Below are 18,990 nucleotides of genomic sequence, written 5' to 3'. Positions count from 1 at the left end.
CCTAGTTTAAGCCCCCCGAAATAGGCCTGCTTGAGTCTGTTTATGCAAAAGTACTTCCTACCTCTTTTTTTTTAACCTAAGCTGAATGAGCTTGTTAAAGTGCAAGATACTGCCTGGAGAATTCACAGGCACTCTCAAAGACACCACTGGCTTCTGAGATGGCAGCCACAATCTTACCCCACTAAGATAATTTGTTCAGAAGGGCACAACCTACAGTGTCCCCTTCAAGGAAGTAGTGTTTAGGAGGCATTAAGCTTTGTGATAGCTGTGAAACAGCCATCTGCCTATCTGTTGGTTGCCTCCCAGAAATCATTTCTTTGGCCTGTCTGCATTGATGCCTAGCCAGCTGGCTCTCCTCCAGGCAGCAGGCTGCGGAGAACGTTAGTAAATAGTCAGCCACACCTGAACTGCTTAGAAGTCTTTGATGGGATCCTGTTCAGTCAGAAGCTTTATTTGTTCCCACCTGCTTTGTCCCACGCAACACGGTGTGGCAAAGCAACAAGTCAGGATATTTCCTACCTGTCCTGTCTCACCTCATTCCCTCTTCCCACCGATTTCAGCCATTACACTTTTCCTTTTCCTACCTTCCCTGTGGCACAGTTCCAAGCAGGCAGTATCTTGCCTTTACACCCCGCTCCTCATCGCTGAGCTCCAGCACAGAGGAGACCTGGGGCCTAGCACAAAGCTAGGAACAGGGGAAAAACTGACTGCTGCTAACAGGGAAAAGAGAGTGATATCCATGAGTCTGCTGTCATCCTTCTGCTTGTTAAGAGAAGGCCTCCTTATGGATTCTCCTCCTCACCAGTGGTTCTGCTCTTCATTGGGTGTCTCGATACCATTTAGCTTTCATGCAAGTAACATAAAAACTGAAGAGAGTTATTTACTATTATCACAAGGCAAAGGTGGGCTCCCTTGGGTGGTAGGACAGACCCAAACTACTACATTTTTAGGGAGCAACAAATCACATGGTTAAATCCTACTGAGTCTTAATTTTCAATAGGAAAAAACAAATCCCTACTAGGGAGGTCGGGCTAAAAATCTTTAAAAAAACAATCAGGTAAAACAGGGGCAAAGGTAGTCCTAAGTATAATCTCCACTTCGCAGAAAGTGAGTATGAGCACGTGATCTCAAAGTGCTGTGATGTTTGGCAGGACCTTGGACCAGTGATGCCAAGATGTGACATCTCTGCCGTTTTCCTGGGTGCAGTGATAACATTTTAAACTCCAACATTAATTTATTTCAATGGTAAGTGCTCCAATGGACCAAACAAGGAAAAGAATGGGAATTCATTACCATAAGGACAAAAGAAATTATTACGGTCCTTTAGTGTGATCTTGCTACTCATGGACATAAAATGGTTACCAGTGTCCTCAGAACTATTGATGTGCTACAGCTTGCAGTCATCACTGAAAATGAAATCCAGTCTTTCCCAAAGTTGACACCCTTTATCTTCACCTTATCCTCTCCCTAATACTTGTCTTTGTGCATTTTTTACTGAAACCAAAATAAAAGTCTCTCTTTAAATGAGTGGGTTTTGCTGAATGTTTTGTGCCTTTTCAAAGAGCTATGTCTAATTGCTTAGCAATTTCAGATTTCTCCCTTTCAGCACAGTTAAAAGTAGTTAGCCTTTCTCTGCTGCCAACTCAGTCTTTGTAGACCAGTTTGCCATCACATACCTGGAGTACAGGATCCTGTTTTAGCCCAGCTTGCTTCTTCTGCTCAAAGAGATACCAGCTAGATTTCTCTAAACACCACAAGAAGAAAACCAGTTCTGCTGACAGTTTTGCTCCTGCTGCTGCCCATCCAGCTTCCAAGTGCTCTTCAACTCTTCTGCAGACTTTGGGATTGGGAGGTGAGGAGGAGAGGCTTAGCACAGGAGTCACCCGGGCCGGAAGGGGTGGGGACAGAGCATGCAGAGAGGCAGGGTGCAGCAGGCTCCACATCAGTTGGCTTTTACTCCACCTTTTGGTTACTCATTATTTAAGGAGTTTAGAAAGCAAGATACACACAAACACTATACTGCACTTATTTTTTTTGTCTCTCTAGATATGTGTGATTCCTAACAAAATAGTATAGAGAAGTTGAAACAAGGCTTCTGAGTGTTACTATCAGCATGCTTCAGTTTTCTGGGAAAATTTTCCTTCCGGACCTGTACACTACAAAGCAAATGATGTGTGTGATGCAGCCATTTAAGACACCATAGAATCTTTGGACATCAGCATTTATAGCTGAGACATTTAGCATCAATGGTGCATTTGCTGATGCATTGTTAAATTCAGAGATGCATTTTCTTATATTATATTCATGCACTTTTATTGTCCATAATAAATATCTTTAATGGAATTTGTGCCAAATTAAGATGAATGTGTCCTGGCAAACTTGCAGCATAAAAAAATTATGGAAGTCTCCCTCACACACAGATTAAACATATTACAGCCACACCCACAAGTATTTCCAACAAGTCCAAAAGTGTTCCAGGTTATTTTTGATTAGACTTGCTTTCAACAAGTTAGAAACGTTTGAGTCTGAGCTGGCTGTTATTGATGGTGGCTCATTGAAATTTTCCATTCCTATTTCCGTAATGGCCTTGTATGCAAGGAACATTAGCTTAGCCCTCAGGCTGATGTCTACTACAGCTTTAATTTTCTCTGTGTGTACACGTGGTTTGTGTGTGTGTGCATGTTGCGGGGAGGAATGAGACAGACAAAAGAGCTCAAAGAAAATGACAACGTCATTTCAAGTCAAAGATCAATAAAGAAATGTTGATCCTGAGTGTGTATGACAAACAAGTCCCACATTCACTCTGTAGATCTTCAGCAGCACTCTGTGTGGTAGTGACCACTGTGTAATTTGAGGACTATGTAAAACAGGTGGTGGTTGGATTCAATTCACCAAACTTCAGACATTTACAATGAGGATGTCTACATGTCAGCAAGGTGTCTACACTCCCACAGTTGTCATGAAGATTTAGGGTATGATTCACACTCTATGGGTGTCTTCTTTAGAATTAAATGGATAGTCCCCTAGATGCCACCACCTGTGCTGATCATGGAGTTTAATGGCAGCCTACCCACCTAGTGCAGGTGTAGATTGCTGTGCTGAATGCATCATCGCTCAGGCAAGAGGAGTCCCACCTCTGTGTGCTATGGGAGCTACATGTAACTCAAAATTAAGATTTGTCATGACTAGACAGAGGATGTTTGTCCTGTCATACCTGTCGGTAGCTTTGCACATCAGGATTGTATAAGACACCATTAAAAAGATTGCTTGTGTTGCAAGGGAGGGAGTGGGGAGACTTCACCGAAAAGATCCAGTTTATACTTTTATATTAATGGCATCTTGCTTGAGCTTGTCTAACCCCACCTGAGTGGACATGCTGTACTCAGATCCACAAGACTGAAGTACTGTCTTCCTACCTTACCCCCCCAGAACGTGGGTCTGTCCAAGCTGTGGTCCCCTGTGGAACAGATTGGGCCAGCAGAAGCAAACATCTGATCCCACACGCATCTCATGACTGTAAATCCTGTCTTTGTGGCCAGTATCTCTAATCAGGGGTGGTTAGGGTGAAAGGAGAGCAAAGGACTTGCTCTGCTGTAATGCAAGTCTTTGCCTGCACACTGTGATTATGTTTGACCTGCAAACCCTAAATCATTTAGATTTCCCATACTTGAAGAGACTGTCTGTTTCTCCGTAAGATATAATCACCTCTGTAATGGACTCAGGATTATGGAGTTCATTGTACCCATGCATTTCCTACGGTGTCAAGCAACTTATACATTTATTTTTTAAGCGTGCTGTGAACATTTCTATTTTTAGGGTTTTCAAAAAAAAAAAAAAGGAAGAAGACAAGTGTTGGAATGAGCACAACAGCTTCATTTGTTCAAAGACACAGTGGTCAAATTTCTCCTTCACCTGAAATACACAGCTGGTTTTTGTTTGTGTTCCCCCCACCCTGCAAAGGTTTGCACCAGTACTCCTCCAATTGCTCCTCCTGGTTTTGTAGAAATGGGCGTGGAATAAAACCCCAAAGTAAATCTTCAAGGCTCTTGGCTGCATTTTTAGCTGTATGTTAACATAAGAAACAAGATCCTAGGACATGCAAGCCTGCTGTCCTGAGGCAAAAGAGAAAGGTATTCTCTCCCAGACAACCACTGATAGATAAAAACCCAGAAAGGCAACTACTCTGCTGGCATCTAGTGCAGAAGTAAAAATGTCCAACGGGGAGACCAATGGACAGGCTTAAACATGTCCCATTTACTGTCACCTGGTACTGTATCTGGAGTGCTGTTGGTAGCAACAGATGTGTCAGAAAGTTGAAATCATTACAAATGTTATATTTATGTTGTGAAAAACCTGTTCAAAGTGCCTATGATGAGTGATGCTCTGATTGCAGCCTAGAAGCTGCAGACAAGGCAAAAGCAATGGTGAGGCTCCCTTCTTCTCTTGTGCGGGTCCTGCCAGCAATAGCAGCCTTGTTAACGGTTACCACCACTGAGGGTACCTTGTGAGGAGCCTGTGGAGACACTCTCAGGAAGGGTTAGTGGAGAGGCGTGGTGGGATGGGGTCAGAACAGCTCAGCTCTGCGGGGCCAGCTGTAGTGCCAGTGAGGACTCTGTACCCAGCACCTGCCCTGAGAGCAAGAGGCATCCTCTGGGACTTGGGTGGCTACAGGAGGGGAGCATAGCTAGTCCCTCTCACACAACTTCACTGAAAAGAGAGGGCCTAATTAGTGGGCTTGTTATTTGGAGCTGGGTTTGGGGCTTTTGTTTCTGTATGTTATTCCAATTCCTTTCCCTCCATCCAGTAAAAGGCTGCATATCTAAACTTATCTACTGAGTCATCACTTGGGAGGGAAGAAATACAGTTTAACAAATCTGATTTCATTTTCCAGGTTTCTGGCTTTGGTCTCTGGTCAATGTTTTAATAAAGACCCTCGGAAATTGGGCCAGCTCTTTGTTATTGCAAATCAAAGCTGGGAGGTTTACATGTACAGATACTTTCACTGTCATCGGTGAAAACTAGTCTCACGATTTTCTTCTTTACCATTTACTTAGTGTGCTACTCTGGAGTTCATGGCTGCCTTTGCCTGGAGCATTAAAAAAATCTCCAGGAATTCTCTGATTTGATTAGTAGTGAGCCATATCCCTGCTCTTTCCCATGCTTTCCTGTGTGTCTAAAAGAAAGGCTCTGAAGTCTCTCCTCTGTGGGAATGACCTTATCTGCTTCATCAGGTGCAGCGCTGGCAGGCATGGCCACGTTCCCTGCACCCAGCAGAGCACCAGATCCTCACAGGGCACCAGCACCCAGGCCAGGGCAATTGCTGCTTCTTTGCTATTAATCTTTGCATCTCTCGCCATGCTCCCACTCCCCTGCATTTTTATTTGCTGCTAAAAAAATAATAGACTCGACCTGTCATCGTCTCTCTCCTTTGACCATCTCCCGCTTGCGTCCGCCCCCTTTCCTGGCTTTCCACTCTACTCCATTTCTGTAAGTTATCTGAAGCCACTGGTGTCATCTGGTTTCTAGTTGTCCCTTTTAATGTCCTTCTGAGTGTCCGGCTTTTCTTTTGGGTAGGCTAGGGCCGGCTCTCAGAGCATACAACTCCTTTTCTCCCTAAAATCAAAAGTATGGCTCTGACCACAGGGACAGAAGGATGATCTGCAAAAAAATGTTTTCGATAGGTATGTTGCTAATTTGCTTGTCGGCATGTAGAACTGGTTGACCCAAGAGCTTCTGGGTTTCTCATGCCTGGTTTGGATTAATTTTTACCTAAAATAAATTGTGAATGTTTAGTCTCAGCTTTCCTATTTTTGCTGAAAGATCTTGTGGGATTTCAGAGAGTGTGTTTCGTGAACTTTATAGACAAAGGGTGGAGCATAACTTTAATTATGCTGAAGCAATAACAGGAAAACTATTTTAATATTGCGGATGACATGCAAAGAGGCATATTAAAATTACCTAACACTGACCAGGTGTTTCTAGGTTATTTAGGAGCTCATCACTTATTAAAAAACACTTTTAATGGAATTTCAGTCCAAGGCACATGATTCCAAATAATAATTAATATTAATAGCAATATATAGGGAAAAATAGTAAATTTTTGAGCAATGGCTCCAAAATAGGTACCCCAGATCAGAGGTAGCATCACTGTTGCACTGAACACTATAAACACAGACATGAGCAAGACAACAGAATTAAGATTACATGGATAATTGCATGGATTAAGGGCTGATTTCCTTATCTAAAAACCTGAACATCTATTTTTTCCATGACTTAAGAATATGTCTATTATTTTTTCTTATCAAATATTTTGTCTTCTTCTCTAAAGCCACAAAAATCTGGAATCCAGAAATTACTGAAAAGTAGTTTTCCTTTCAGTTATCCACCAGACTATTACCTTCAAGGATTAATTCATTCCACATATTTAGTCTTTGAAAGCTGAATTTTGTATGCAGAATTTTCCCCATAAAATGTTGATTTAAAAATATATATATTTGGCCTCTTTTGCTCTGGGGCACAAGTCCTTTTTTCTTTTTTCTTTCTTTATTTGGTATGAGTTGTCTCCTTAAACAAAACTCATCTAATGCTCATTTTATATTTCAGGAACTGTCTGGGATTAATCAGCTAGAAGGGTGTCATTTTGTTTGCTTGTAATTGAGGCTGTGTTTGTGCTGAGATATAAACACAATTTTGGTCTTCAAATTAAATGCCTTGGACAAAAAAAGTGCACCTTGTGCCAGCAGAATTTACCCCACTTTTCAGAAGAGGAAACTTTCATGAGTAGAAATCTGGCTTCTCCTCTGTAAACTCCCAGTGTGCACTTGAACAGTTTGATTTGGCTGAGATTTTCCAAGAGATCCTTTTTAAAGCCAAGAGGACCCCAAAATTTCCACTTACACAGGATCCCCCACAGGTTCTTCTAGGTGAACATTTTTTTCCGAACTGGAAAAAGGAGAAATGTTTGCTACTATCACTGACTATTGAACAATTCTGGCAAAAATTACTACACTAAGTCAGTGTTTTAAACTCCAAAAGTTTAAACAGAGTGCCAGGAAAAAAAAAAAACCTTCTTCCCATGTTTGCTCAACATTAAAAGTCCTGTTTTGCAAACATGTCTACGCATTAGTAATCTTGGACTGGATCCAGGCAGCTTTGGACTGTATTGCACCAAGCAATACAGATGCCCAAGTACAACATCAAAGCAGCAAGTTTAAGGAAAGTTAATATAAGAGCTTCTAATTATATTACAAGGTAATTACCACAGATAAATCAATTCAGAGCAATCAAGGTATTTTATTAAATACGTTTGCAGAGAGCACCTCTTCTTACCCATTTTCTAAAGCGAAATAGTGAACTTTGGCCTAGAAGAAAAAAATTACATTTCAGCGTAATCCTGCAAATTGTTAAGTCTGTGCTGGGAGTAAGTGTACCTACCCTACAGTCTGTGCCAGTTTAACAAAATCAATTTCTAAGAGCCCCTGAGCATACACTGGAGTAAACACATAATGGAGGATCTCAGGAGAAAGGGTCCAGGAAGGGAAGGGGCAGCCCACCGTGCGTCTCCTGCCCTCGTGCTGCCCAGGGCAGGCACAGGCAGGCACAGGCAGGCAAACAGGCAAGTGCATTATGTGTGAAAGGGAACGCCTGGACCATGGAGGTCAACCAAACTCCAGTCATTGCCCACCCTGTCTGTTCAGAGGACATCTACTGAGTGTGCCATCAAACGTCATTGTGTGGAAGAGGTTGTCTCCCCTTGCCCACCCGGACATATGCTCCTGCCCACGTCGACAGTTAAAACTTTCCCAAGGGCTATTTGTGCCGAATCCGCTGTGCCAACAAACAGTGAATTCGCACATTCGCTCTTCCACAGCTTGTTTGTGAGCTACCGAGTTTCATACTGGAGGTTTCAGCAAGGAGAAAATAATGAGCTCAAGCAGGAAACTTCAAGGCTTATCAGATTCGCTCTTACAGGAAACTTCAAGGCTTATCAGATTTGCTCTTACAGGGCTGACATTGCCACCTCCAGTCCTGACAATTCCCAGCATACTGCTTCCTTCTGGTCTGAAAAAAATGGACCTCAGTTGCCTGATAGACCCACAACGAGATCTCAGAAAATTGACAAGTGGGCCGTGAGGCAAAAAGCTTAGGGCCACCTTATTCGATCCTTCACAACATTCCTCTCTCAGGTGCTTTGATTTTCCCTTTTTTTCCCAGGAAGCTATAGAGATGGCCCGTCTGTACTTGACACAGCAGCTACCATAAGGCAGACCCCTTCCAGAGCTCTGTCTTGACCTGTGGCTCAGATGTCAGGCCAACCTTGTCTGTTCATTACAGCCTGTTCTCCTGGTTCAGGGGGAAAAAACAATCCAAACCTGAAACTCTACCCCAGCAAGCTGGAATCAAATCCCCAGTCACCTTCCTTTCTTCAAAGAGACCAACAGTCTGTACAACAACTTATTAGCTTCCTCAGATCTCCCGGCTTGCTTGTAGGTTTGCTTGGAGAGCCAAGATCCATTTTTTTGAGTGAAATCACTGCTTGCTTCTACCAAGACAGACCCCAGTGGGTTACCTTTCCTCCTTGTGCAAACCGTCTTGTAAGCCCAGATACAATGAACAAGTTCTCCAGGGTGTTGATGATCTTTGGGCTTGTTATCTGGATAAAGAGGGGGAGGGAAAAAAAAGAAATTAGCCATCTTCTCCACAGAAGGAATTAATAGTGTGTCTCTACCCACGTACTCTTTCTCATGAGAGAGTGATAGATTGACATTAATGGAATGGATAGCATTTGTCTGAATGTCTATACAAAAAATAAAACCTGGATATAAAGGAGATAGATAGATAGGAATAATGCTGTGGGAGGAAGTCTTGGATAGACTGGTCCTGAAAGAAGGACCCAGGACTTTCTATCCAAGACATACGCCCTCAGTGTGGCCTTGAAGATTTAACCTAAATATGCTAGGTCAGAGATCCACGTTCAAGCTACTGCTCCACCATGCGCATTAGTGCGGAGACTGCCATACCCACATGGCTACTTCCTACCCTTTGTCTTTTCTGGGAGATCCTGCCTTTGTATAGCCACTTATGTTTTCATGTGAGCAGGAACCAGAAGCCTGATTCCTCTCGTTCCCATCAGATACCAGTATACTATTAGCTATTCCAACACTCCCTCTCTGGTTTTAAGCAGAAATCGGTGCCTGCTGCTGATCTCTTCCCCCGAAATTTCTTCAAAAGTAGCACCAAAACTGAATTTTGATCATGTGGATTTTTCTGATGATGTGTATTCATCCTAAAAAAAATCACAGCCAGCTCATTTCAATTCCTCAGAGTTAAACCCCATGGTTCAGCTGAGCACAACCATTTCTGTATATTATGCAACAATCGTGATAAGTTCTTTCCTGATAGAAAAGACATAAATGTCAATATTTTCAAACTTAAAGCTCTGAGAGCTAAGTGAATTCCCAGGGACAAACACATATTGAGTTGAAAGCACACAGTAAGCACGGCATGACTCAGAAGAACAGCAATGAAACTGCACATTCCTCAGTGAACTTGTGCATTATGCAAACAGAAAGTCAGAATTAAATAGACTCCTGCCTTGGTATTTGTAATTAAGGCTCTTCATTACCATGCAAGATGCTTTTATAATATAGGTTTGTTTAAAGGCCTCTTTTATATTCTCTGCTTTGATGGGATAAAAAGACTTCGTGAAGTTTGGGAAACAACTGGTTCCCCTAAATGCAAACTAGATTCTGCACGCTTCACCTGTGTACAGCTCAGAGTAATTTTTGATGTGTTTATGTTCATCTTGCAGGCAGGTGAACTACTTACTGGCAGTTGTGTTGCTTACTCCTGGAAACCTCCCAGAGAATCTGCAGACTTCAAAGGCTGTTAGGAATTATTCATATTCTTTAGATATGGTATCTTTTTGAGAAACTCTTCTTTCTCTGATCTCCCAACAGCAGCTGAAAGCCAAGAATTATAATCTTGTCACACTTGCCACTTTCTTTTCTCTTGTACTAAATGGCTCTCTATTTATCTTACATGCAAATTTTACAAAGATGATTATTTTTTCTCCTGAAAACAAGAAATATATGTTTTTTTCCAGCTTGTTGTCTCCAGATTTAGAAAAAAACAAGCACGACTGAGATGCTGAAGAAGAAGCCAAGCTCAAGCCAATCTCAGAAAGCCAAGCCAGTACAGGTCCCAGTCCTACAACACACACCACTTTCCCAAGGCCCCACTCACTTTATTCCCTGGGCTCTAGGAGGAACTTTGATTTGTCCATGTAGCACAACACTAAATACATATGGCAATATTGTAAGTATGGATTTAGGATTGACACCCAGCTGAGTGAAAATTTATATCTTTCAGCTTCCAACATTCATTAAAATATGGTCATATTAAATAACTGAAAATGAGCAGGCAAATAATCTTATTGAGTGTCTGTGGTTATATGTGATACTAAAGTGCAGGACGTTAGTAAATACCTTTGAGAAACTGACAGAGATCAATATAGCAACTGGAATATAGCAGGTAGGGAAAGCACGATGGAAAAATAGATGGTAAAGTCACTGAACTGTAATTACATTTTAGTAAATGCTTTGTTGCTGTGCATATTATAAATATGGGTTTTCAAAACCAGAAAGAGATCTTTAATGTCTTTCTTCTCATGTGTCTTTCAGTGATAATCTAAATTCATCCCTTTTTAGTCATGATAGCTGATCTGGACTCGATACTACATCCAGAATCTACAAGCCAATCCAAAGTATACTGCAAGTCCAAGGACATTTCAGATATAATCATGACAGATACATTATCATATATACATCAACATATTTAACATAAGCATACATTTTCAAAACCCAATTTTGGACTGCAGTGAGACAATCTAAAGCAGAAAACCAAGCGCAAGCTCTCTTTGCTGTACAGATTTCCAGTTCACCTACATTCACAGATCCCCATCACCCAGACAAACTAGATAGATAGGTAGCTCTGGGTCCCCTCTTTCTCAACCTACTTGGACTTCCTCCTGTCACTGCAAGATAAAGGCTGCTGGTGAGCACACACCAATTCGCATACGCGTGCTGCTCAGTAGGACTGTGCTGACATGCTGCCAGACCAGATCCGATCCTTTACGGTCAGGCTCACATCACAGGCTCCTTGCGTGAGACCATTTGGTGTGTCAGTGCTGGAGTGCTCCCACACCCCGTCCCTGCCCCTTGCCTCCTTCCTGGTGGGGAGCTAAAGCCTCTCTCTTTCCTCTTGACTTTGGACTGCTTGATACTGCCAACAGGACATTTTAGCAGGTAGCATTTTGCACAGAATTTCCTAGATTTGAATCAAAAATTCATTGTCATTGGGGTGACAGTGACCCCTACCTGGGTCCTCATCAATAAGGCAAGGTTAGAAACTCCTGGCATGTTCTTCCCACATAACCCTGAAGAGAGGGACAAGGGCCAGTCCCTGGGCCAGGAGGTGGGACTGCTCCCCACTGGGGCTCAAGAAGAGTAGCATTTTCTGCAGCTGACTGGAGGCAGAGACCATCAGCTGCTGGCACATCACCCAGGTGATCCTGGGTGAAGCACTAAATCCCCAGATCTATCTCCCCAACCACCTCTAGCCCCAGCTGAGCACAGGCAATGACTGACCCAGCTCAAGGGGTTCTGGCAGTCGTGGGATGTGATCTGGGGGTTATTCTAGTGAAGATACAGCAAGATATGGCAGCCTGAGGCAGGACAGCAGATCGGCAGCCCCTGGTGACTCACTCGTTCAGCTGCCACCAGTGCTGGCAAGGTGCTGGGCAGCTGTGCAGGATGCTGCTTCAGATGTTGAAGGCTTCAGACACCTGGAAATGCCCCAGGGTCCCTCAGGTAATAGGCTTAATCAGGTGGCAGCATTCGAGGCAATAGGTTTCCCAACATCAGCAGCTGCTCGTTTCATGGCCCATCAAATTGCCAGATGGCCCCAGCCGGGTGCACACCACCATGGTCCCTGCCTGGCTGGCCCACTGCAGGCCCCAGAGATGCTCCATCTCTTCTGGCACTCTCTTCTCAAAGTCTCTGAACCACCTCCTGGAGCTGAGGCAGAGGTGCCCTCTTGTGGCACCCACGGAGCTCTGTCACCTCTCTGGATCTGCCCATGCTCCAGCTCCCAGTCTCCAGGTCTCTGTTGCCATGAGGCTCTTTCACTGCATGTCACATAATCTTTCTGTGGACTGAGATTATGCTGACCAAACAGTACTGCCTTGAAGATGGCTGTGATACTTGCCTTTCTCCTGTTTTCAAGGACCTCCCCCTATTATCAGTTCTTGACTACTTCTAGTCTCACTCCTAGTCCCTCTCCTAGTCCCTCTCCTCTCAGTCACCTGTACACACACCCCTCCTGACTCGCCACACTCATCTTGGCCATGCTATTCACCATAATCCTTTACACCATGCTTTGCATCTGTACAGCTCCTGGCTGTTCTTCCCATATTCGTGCATGGTAGGACCCCGGTACAGAGGACAAACTCTATTTGCCCAGCTTCAGTTTACCCCCATCGGGATTGAGATTGAGGGAGGAAAAGAGAGTGGTCCATCAGCCTTTGCTTTCTTTGAAGCTACTGTGAGATTCAGGCCTCTCAGAGAATTCCCTGCCTTTTACCGTATAAAATTCTCCCCTGCCCTTCAATAGAAGCAGGATCAGGAACTGGCTCAGGGGGACCAGGAGTGTGTAAGGAACGCAGAGATAATGCATCCCCTCAAGAGGCTATAAATAATTTGAAGACCCCTGCTTTCCTTTCTGGTAGGAGATCAGTGAGAGAAGAGGAGAAAGGAAGAAGGGAACCAAACTTGAGGATCCAGGGAAAAATGACAGAGAAGGAGAAGCCTATTTGCCACCCTGAATACAAAGTCATGACTGGAAAATTTGGTACACGTGTCTGACAGCAATTTGTGTTCTCAGGGCTCAGCTGATATAATGAATCAGAAAATACAGGCTCTCAGAAGAGTCCTTCTAAAGTAGGGATAAACTAGACACTCACTTCTAAAGTAGGGACTTTCCCAGATGTTCTCCTTTGAAAAGGAGAGATTCCAAACAGGCTTGTTATCAGGAGCTGAACGGGGATGCTGAGCTGAGCTGCTCAGATACTCTACAAACCCTCTGAGGACAAGGCCATGAGAAAGAAATACCATGCACTACCAATTCTCTGTGTGTCATCATCCTTGTAAGATGACTCTTTCTTTAGCACCTTTAACCAGGCTGAGGCCCTGGCTGAGGCCCATCTGACCCCAAGACTGCATTAAAAAATTAATATAACAAAACGTTTAATTGATCCACAAAGAAGAGTCAAGAAAATGTAGATTTTGAGTAGTAAATGTGTTTGAATTTCCATGTCAGTCACCCAACTGAAAATCTACTTCACTGAGCCAAGCATTTTGCTCTCGTTTTTAGACGTCAAAAGCATGATGTGGTTTCTTCAGGGTATTCGCTGACCTTACATTGAAGGCAGTACACACAGCAAATACATTATTGCCATAGGGAAACAAGCAAAAACTGGGTTTTATGCCCAAATTCTCAGTGTGCAAGCTACAGCAAAGTGGAAGCTACCACAGAAATCAAGAGAACCTCATAAAACAGAGGTCATCATTGACTCTGATCAACCTGCAGTAACTCTGACCTTTAGACCATAGTTCACTTTTCCCTGGCCATCCTTCTTCCTGTTGCTGCAAATGTTTGAGAAAAAGTAATGATAAGGCATTAGAAATCTAAGTCCTTCTGTATTTCTCTCCTAGTCAGTGCAGCAGACGCAGAGGCAGTAACATAGGTGTCTTTATAGAAAGTATCTGTAGTCACTATGTGGATCATTCTCCACAATAGACACAGTCTCTTTTTGGCAACACTCACAGTTTTAAATAAAGTAGAACTGAACCCTGCCCTGAGGAGTTCATTTTAATTTGGTTGGCAGTCATAACCTCCAATAACATCTGGAAGGTCAAGAAAAAGGTTTCTGGCAAAATAAGATTGCTCCTGCTAAATACTGAGGATAATCCCCAGCTGCTGTCATCTGTAGGGATAATTTCACAAATTTTTAAAGACATGAGAACCAACATGTCCTCAGAAGGACTTCTACTCAGTCACTTGACAATAGTAACGTGTTTCATACCACACCCTCTATTACCAAGGAGAACAAGGAGCAGCACGCAAAAAAAAAAAAATTGTTCTAATCTAATGACGCAAATATCCAACTACATCTAAGAGGTTCACTTGCAGTTGATGGAAATGTTTTAGGTAAAGAACCTTATGCCTCAAATGATACTACAGTTATTAGGAATGGGATATTCTGGAAGACGAATACAGCCCTTTTTTTTTTGTTTTGAACCCAGGAGTCCTTCACCAAGCACCAGCAGCCACGTAGTTCTGAATCCCAAGTAGATTAGTAACGGCCATTGGCTCCACTCTCAGCATGACAGCGGGATCCCAACCAAGCTGATAAGGCCTATGTTTTAAACAGAAAATCTACTGTAGCTAATACATGTGAAAAGATCCCTCCTGTGCTTAAGCTATGTAATTTGGTGATGTGCATTCTGCAGATCTTGAGAAGAGTTGTGAAGTTCTGCAAATACTTCATTAATGCATGGAAACAGGTATGTGTCAATCATCCAAATATTACCTAGCTTCTTGAAATCTGGACATATATAAAGAGCCTTGATTTTCTTCTCAGTCAAATGTATTAAACAGTGATTTCTTCTGTAATACATTTTAGACTAGGTTTTTTACACTCTAGCAAAACTTCACCTCTCACTGAAAATGCAAGCGGGCACAGTTTCTTTCTTGGTTGAAATGTTACTAATCCATAGAACAAATCCCAGTGCACAGCCAAGCATCTCCTCAGAAATATTTTCTAAAATAGGCAGACCTGGAGCCTATACCTGGAGCCATTATGTCCCTCCCTAAATTTATGTTCGGTGCAGTACTGCTACGCATTTTATAGCATACCGCAGGTGTGCAAAACATGAATCACAAGTCACATTTTCATTCAGGAAGTTTGATTCCTCAGGTAGCTACTAATCATAGCCTAGGTTCAGTAAGAAGCAAACACCAGCTGAAAGGAAACACATTGGTCGATACTGAGGCTTCAGAGTCGGTATTTAGCATCAGTGCAACAGCCTGGGCCGTTCTCCTGGTGCTGGAGCAAACGTTATTGCATACGCAGTACATCTGAGACTACTTCTCTCCATCTTCGTGACAGGAATCTGCTGGCACAGCAGCAACCTGCTGGTTAGGGGCAGCTTTATGAGATGTCATGGCAAAATGGCCAGTCACCAGGAAGCACATCCTCTAAAGGCCCTGCAGTGCATGGGGAAGATCCAGGGTGGCAGTGGTTTTCACCATGTGTTTTTGTAGTCCGCAGACCTTTGTGCTTTTTCTTTGTGCCAGGCTAACTTTCTGTAGGCCACACTTTGTATTATATACCAGAGTGCCTGCAGTTTTTCTCCTGCCATGGAAGCTCTAGACCTCCCTAGCAGTGGTGCATCGGTTGTTTAGGAACCAGATACTGCCTGATTTTTTAAGATAAACTGGCATCCGTTTGGTTTTCCTTAAGATAATCCATTATGTCTTCCACATTTCTGTAACTTGCTGTTCATAACCAGCTGAACCATTTTTGTGGTGAGAGTCAGGCAGGCAGCTGAGGAAAAGAACTAGGGCAGCACTGAAAAAAAACAAACAACTGGTTAAGAAAATAAATGCATTTTGAAATGTTCAGCTAAAGAAAAACTGAAAAGCATTAGCTTTTGCTGTTTGGCTTTTTCAATGCTCTGAACTTTCAAAATAACTCTAAAAATTTAAGGGAATCATTTTTATTAAGTCATTTTAAAATGGGAGAAAAGATGGAAATCTCATAGTACAAATGCTAGATAGTTTCAATTGTGCAATATTTATTTTGTATTCTCTTATGAGAACTTTTGAAAAAAACACAATATATTTTCCAAGAAGTTAAATGTTACAAACCCAAAATGTTTTACCAAAATAAAACCACGTTCAAAAGAATCTTGTCTTTTTCCCTCTTCCTCCACCCACTCTAAATATGCCCTTCCTTTTGCCATAACCTTCTGTGGTTTGGGGTTACATCTATTACTGTCTTTGGTTTCCACCTGCAAAATTTCTGTATTATTTCCTCTATTTTCCAGATAATAACTCATTTGGAGCAGAGTTTTTTTCCAGTATGCTTGTTCAGTGCCTGTTGGCACCAATTCTTGAGTCTGATGACAATCAGAAGCTAATAATAATCTCCTAACATCCTCATCTATACCAAAAAATAAAAACTACTTAAGCCATGGGTATTTCTCAGGCGAAGAACACCGAACATATTATCAAATAGACAAGGATTAATAATATGTTCACCAAAAACACCAGGAAGGCTGAGAGAGACTTAATTTCATTTAACTCACAATAAAATATTCATTTTTTTTCTTTTTCTGTTTAAATGATAATGGCCTGCCTTCAACACATGTTTACTGGTAAGCTGTTGTGTAGCCCATATTGAAACAGTGAGTAAGAACAAAATTTGGGGATTAATTCTCTCTAAATGCTGAGAAGATGGTATACGTGTGATGTTTGTTAGGTAATGTAAATAGCTAAATAGATAGGCACAGACAGGAATGAAATTACTCACTGGCAACATATAGCAACTCATTTCAAAAGCTTTCATCTAATTTAAAAAAGCCTACCATGAATGAACAAAATTGGAGAATTATATACATTAACCCTGCCATGGCCTTTTGAATGTGAACATTTAGAGAGTTTTGTATGACATGTAATTTATATTTATCACAACAGAGTAACAACAATGGTTACATGTTTGGGAAATAAAGACTGGGAATTATGAATGCACTTGGAAATTGAAGTGCCCCATTTCTTGTTTCTTCCATATGTTTTTTTCATTGATTTTTCCTTGTTCAGACAAATTGAATATACTGGCATTTCTCATATCCTCAATACTACGCTGGTACTTTTTTAGTATGCCAAATACGCCAATTTGTCAAGATGAAAATGAGCTTACTTTTAAAATAAACTGATTTTTTTTTGAGTTGTAAATGGGAGTTTTTTCACCTTGCCTTTCTGAGAGGGAGGACACAGCGAGCTGAATATGACAGTGTAGCCCACATGCGTTTTATTACAGCACTTTACTGTAATTATACAGCTACTGGAGAGCCATCCCAAGCCTTCACATTTTCCTGGGTTTTTTTTTTTGCTTACACAGGCCAGTATCATATATTCCACTAGCTGGAAGAAGGTAATCTTGAAGGTACTAATGTGGTTAAAGTTGAGGAAAAAGTTATAAAACTGTAACTCGGGCACGTGCCTTCTCCGCAATTTTAAGTCCAGAGTTGAACTGCCATCCACTCTACTGCTGACATGATGACCAGAGGCTTAATGCAAAGGATTTAAAGACTGGTTGGACACAAAGGGTCATACGGTAGAGAAAGCTGAAAGTTGCTACGACTAGTTCGTCAACTAGTATGGTTAAAATAGCTGCTACAATGGAAAATGAAAATAATACACACACGCATTTCATCAGTATAGAATTTCTCTTTACCCTTGATGCAACAAACTTGTGTTTTCTTCCTTAATATGATTCTTGCCAACTCACCTGAAACCATCTGGTAACTTTCTGTGCGCTCGGCAGAGCACAAACTTTTAACGTACGCCACCTCTGCTCCTCAGGCCAGCAAGACCCGAACACACAAACCACTAAGCTGAAAGATATTTTTGTATTTTACAGAAGAGTTCATTAGCTCTGTTGGAAATCTCAGGCTCAGGAACGAGAGATGGGATTTGAAGAAGAGGACAGGTAACACCCTTCCACTGAGGAGAAGCAGGACTATTTCCAGGGGGCCACGAGAAAAACCCGTGGCCTACGCGTTCCTGACCCCTCCGAAACCGACCCTCCCGGCCCCGAGGATGAACACGGCGCTGCTCTTTGGTTTGGGGTAGAATTTAGAATCGTTTTTTGCTGTATTTAGTCCGACTTCCGTGCCCTTCCCGGCACAGCCGCTCCCAGAGCACGGACGCGTCCCTCCGCCGCTGCCGCCGCCTCCATGGCCGCCAGCCGTGCGGTCCCGCTCGCCCTTTGCCGCCCGGACTCCCGGTCCCGCTCGCTCCGCCCGCAGGGGCAGGGCCAGGCGCTGCCGGAGAGGTCAGACACATTGCAGCGACCATCGCGTTGCCAGCCCGAACACCGGGCGGCCCGGCCCGCCCCGGCACGGCGTAACCCGACCCGTCCCGGCAGCCCGCCTCGCCACGGCACGGCACGGCACGGCACGGCACGGCGTAACCCGGCCCGCCCGCCGCCGCCGCCGCCGCTGCCCCACACCGGCCCTCGCTCCCGGACCTCCCGGCCCTGCTACCCCCGCTAGGGGGCGCCCGCGGCGAGGGCGGCGCTCTAGCCCATCCGGCTCGGTGGTGCGGTCTCTCCGGCGCCCGCACGGGTTACCCGCGCGGCGCCGCCCCCCGCGGTCACGCCACTCGATCGGCCGCCGCTGCGTCAGCCAGGCAAGATGGAGACCGCCGAGGAAGGTACCGCGCTCGCTCCGCGCCCACCGCTAACCCCCGCTCCCGCGGCCGACCGGGTGCTCTGCCCGTGCTGCCTCCAAGGGTGGAGGGGCGGAGGGGGCGTCACCAGGCCCGGTAGCCGGCTGGGCTGGGCGGGGTGGGGGCTGTTTACACCCGGAGGGGCTTCGCGTACCGAGGCTGCAGGTGGCCGGGCCGCCTTCCCGCGCCCCCTTCTCTGCCGGGCCCGTGAGCCTCCGCGGAAAGGGGGGGGGGGGCGGCGGGGAGCGGGCGCGCGCGCGGGTGTCCCTTACGTAACGGCGGCCGTTGGGAGCCGGGCGCTGCGTGGGGGGTGGGGGAGGGGAGGGCGGTGCTGCGGTGACACCGCGGCGCGGGGCTGGCCCCTGCCGGTGCTCGCCCTCGCCCTCGCCCTGGCCGCCTCGGGCGGCGCGGGCTCGC

The 18,990-nt window shown here is 44.2% G+C and overlaps 1 protein-coding gene and 1 long non-coding RNA gene across 5 annotated transcripts in view; one reads left to right on the top strand and one right to left on the bottom strand.

The window, feature by feature from the left end:
- Nucleotides 1–7,320: 7,320 nt before the first annotated feature.
- On the bottom strand, nt 7,321–18,134 carry LOC137661362 (uncharacterized). The gene is made up of 4 exons (XR_011047853.1): nt 17,633–18,134; nt 14,651–15,691; nt 9,829–9,962; nt 7,321–8,653 (listed from the first exon to the last, which is right to left on the bottom strand). It is a non-coding gene; the product is annotated as an uncharacterized lncRNA (long non-coding RNA).
- Nucleotides 18,135–18,466: 332 nt separating this feature from the next.
- MARCHF6 (membrane associated ring-CH-type finger 6) overlaps nt 18,467–18,990 on the top strand; it is a 56,697-nt gene continuing 56,173 nt past the window's right edge. For 2 of the 4 annotated variants that reach the window (XM_068396450.1, XM_068396448.1), the window contains exon 1: nt 18,467–18,558. In XM_068396450.1, coding sequence (XP_068252551.1) covers nt 18,540–18,558 — 19 coding nt within the window. In that variant the 5' untranslated portion in view covers nt 18,467–18,539. The remainder of the gene's footprint in view (nt 18,559–18,990) is intronic. The other 2 variants (XM_068396447.1, XM_068396449.1) reach the window with 2 other exon arrangements.

The sequence above is a fragment of the Nyctibius grandis genome, chromosome 3 (assembly GCF_013368605.1).
Source record: "Nyctibius grandis isolate bNycGra1 chromosome 3, bNycGra1.pri, whole genome shotgun sequence".
In the NCBI taxonomy this organism is placed as follows: Eukaryota; Metazoa; Chordata; class Aves; order Nyctibiiformes; family Nyctibiidae; genus Nyctibius; species Nyctibius grandis.
Note: the sequence above shows the minus strand (reverse complement) of the source record. Positions and strands in the feature narration are given on the sequence as shown.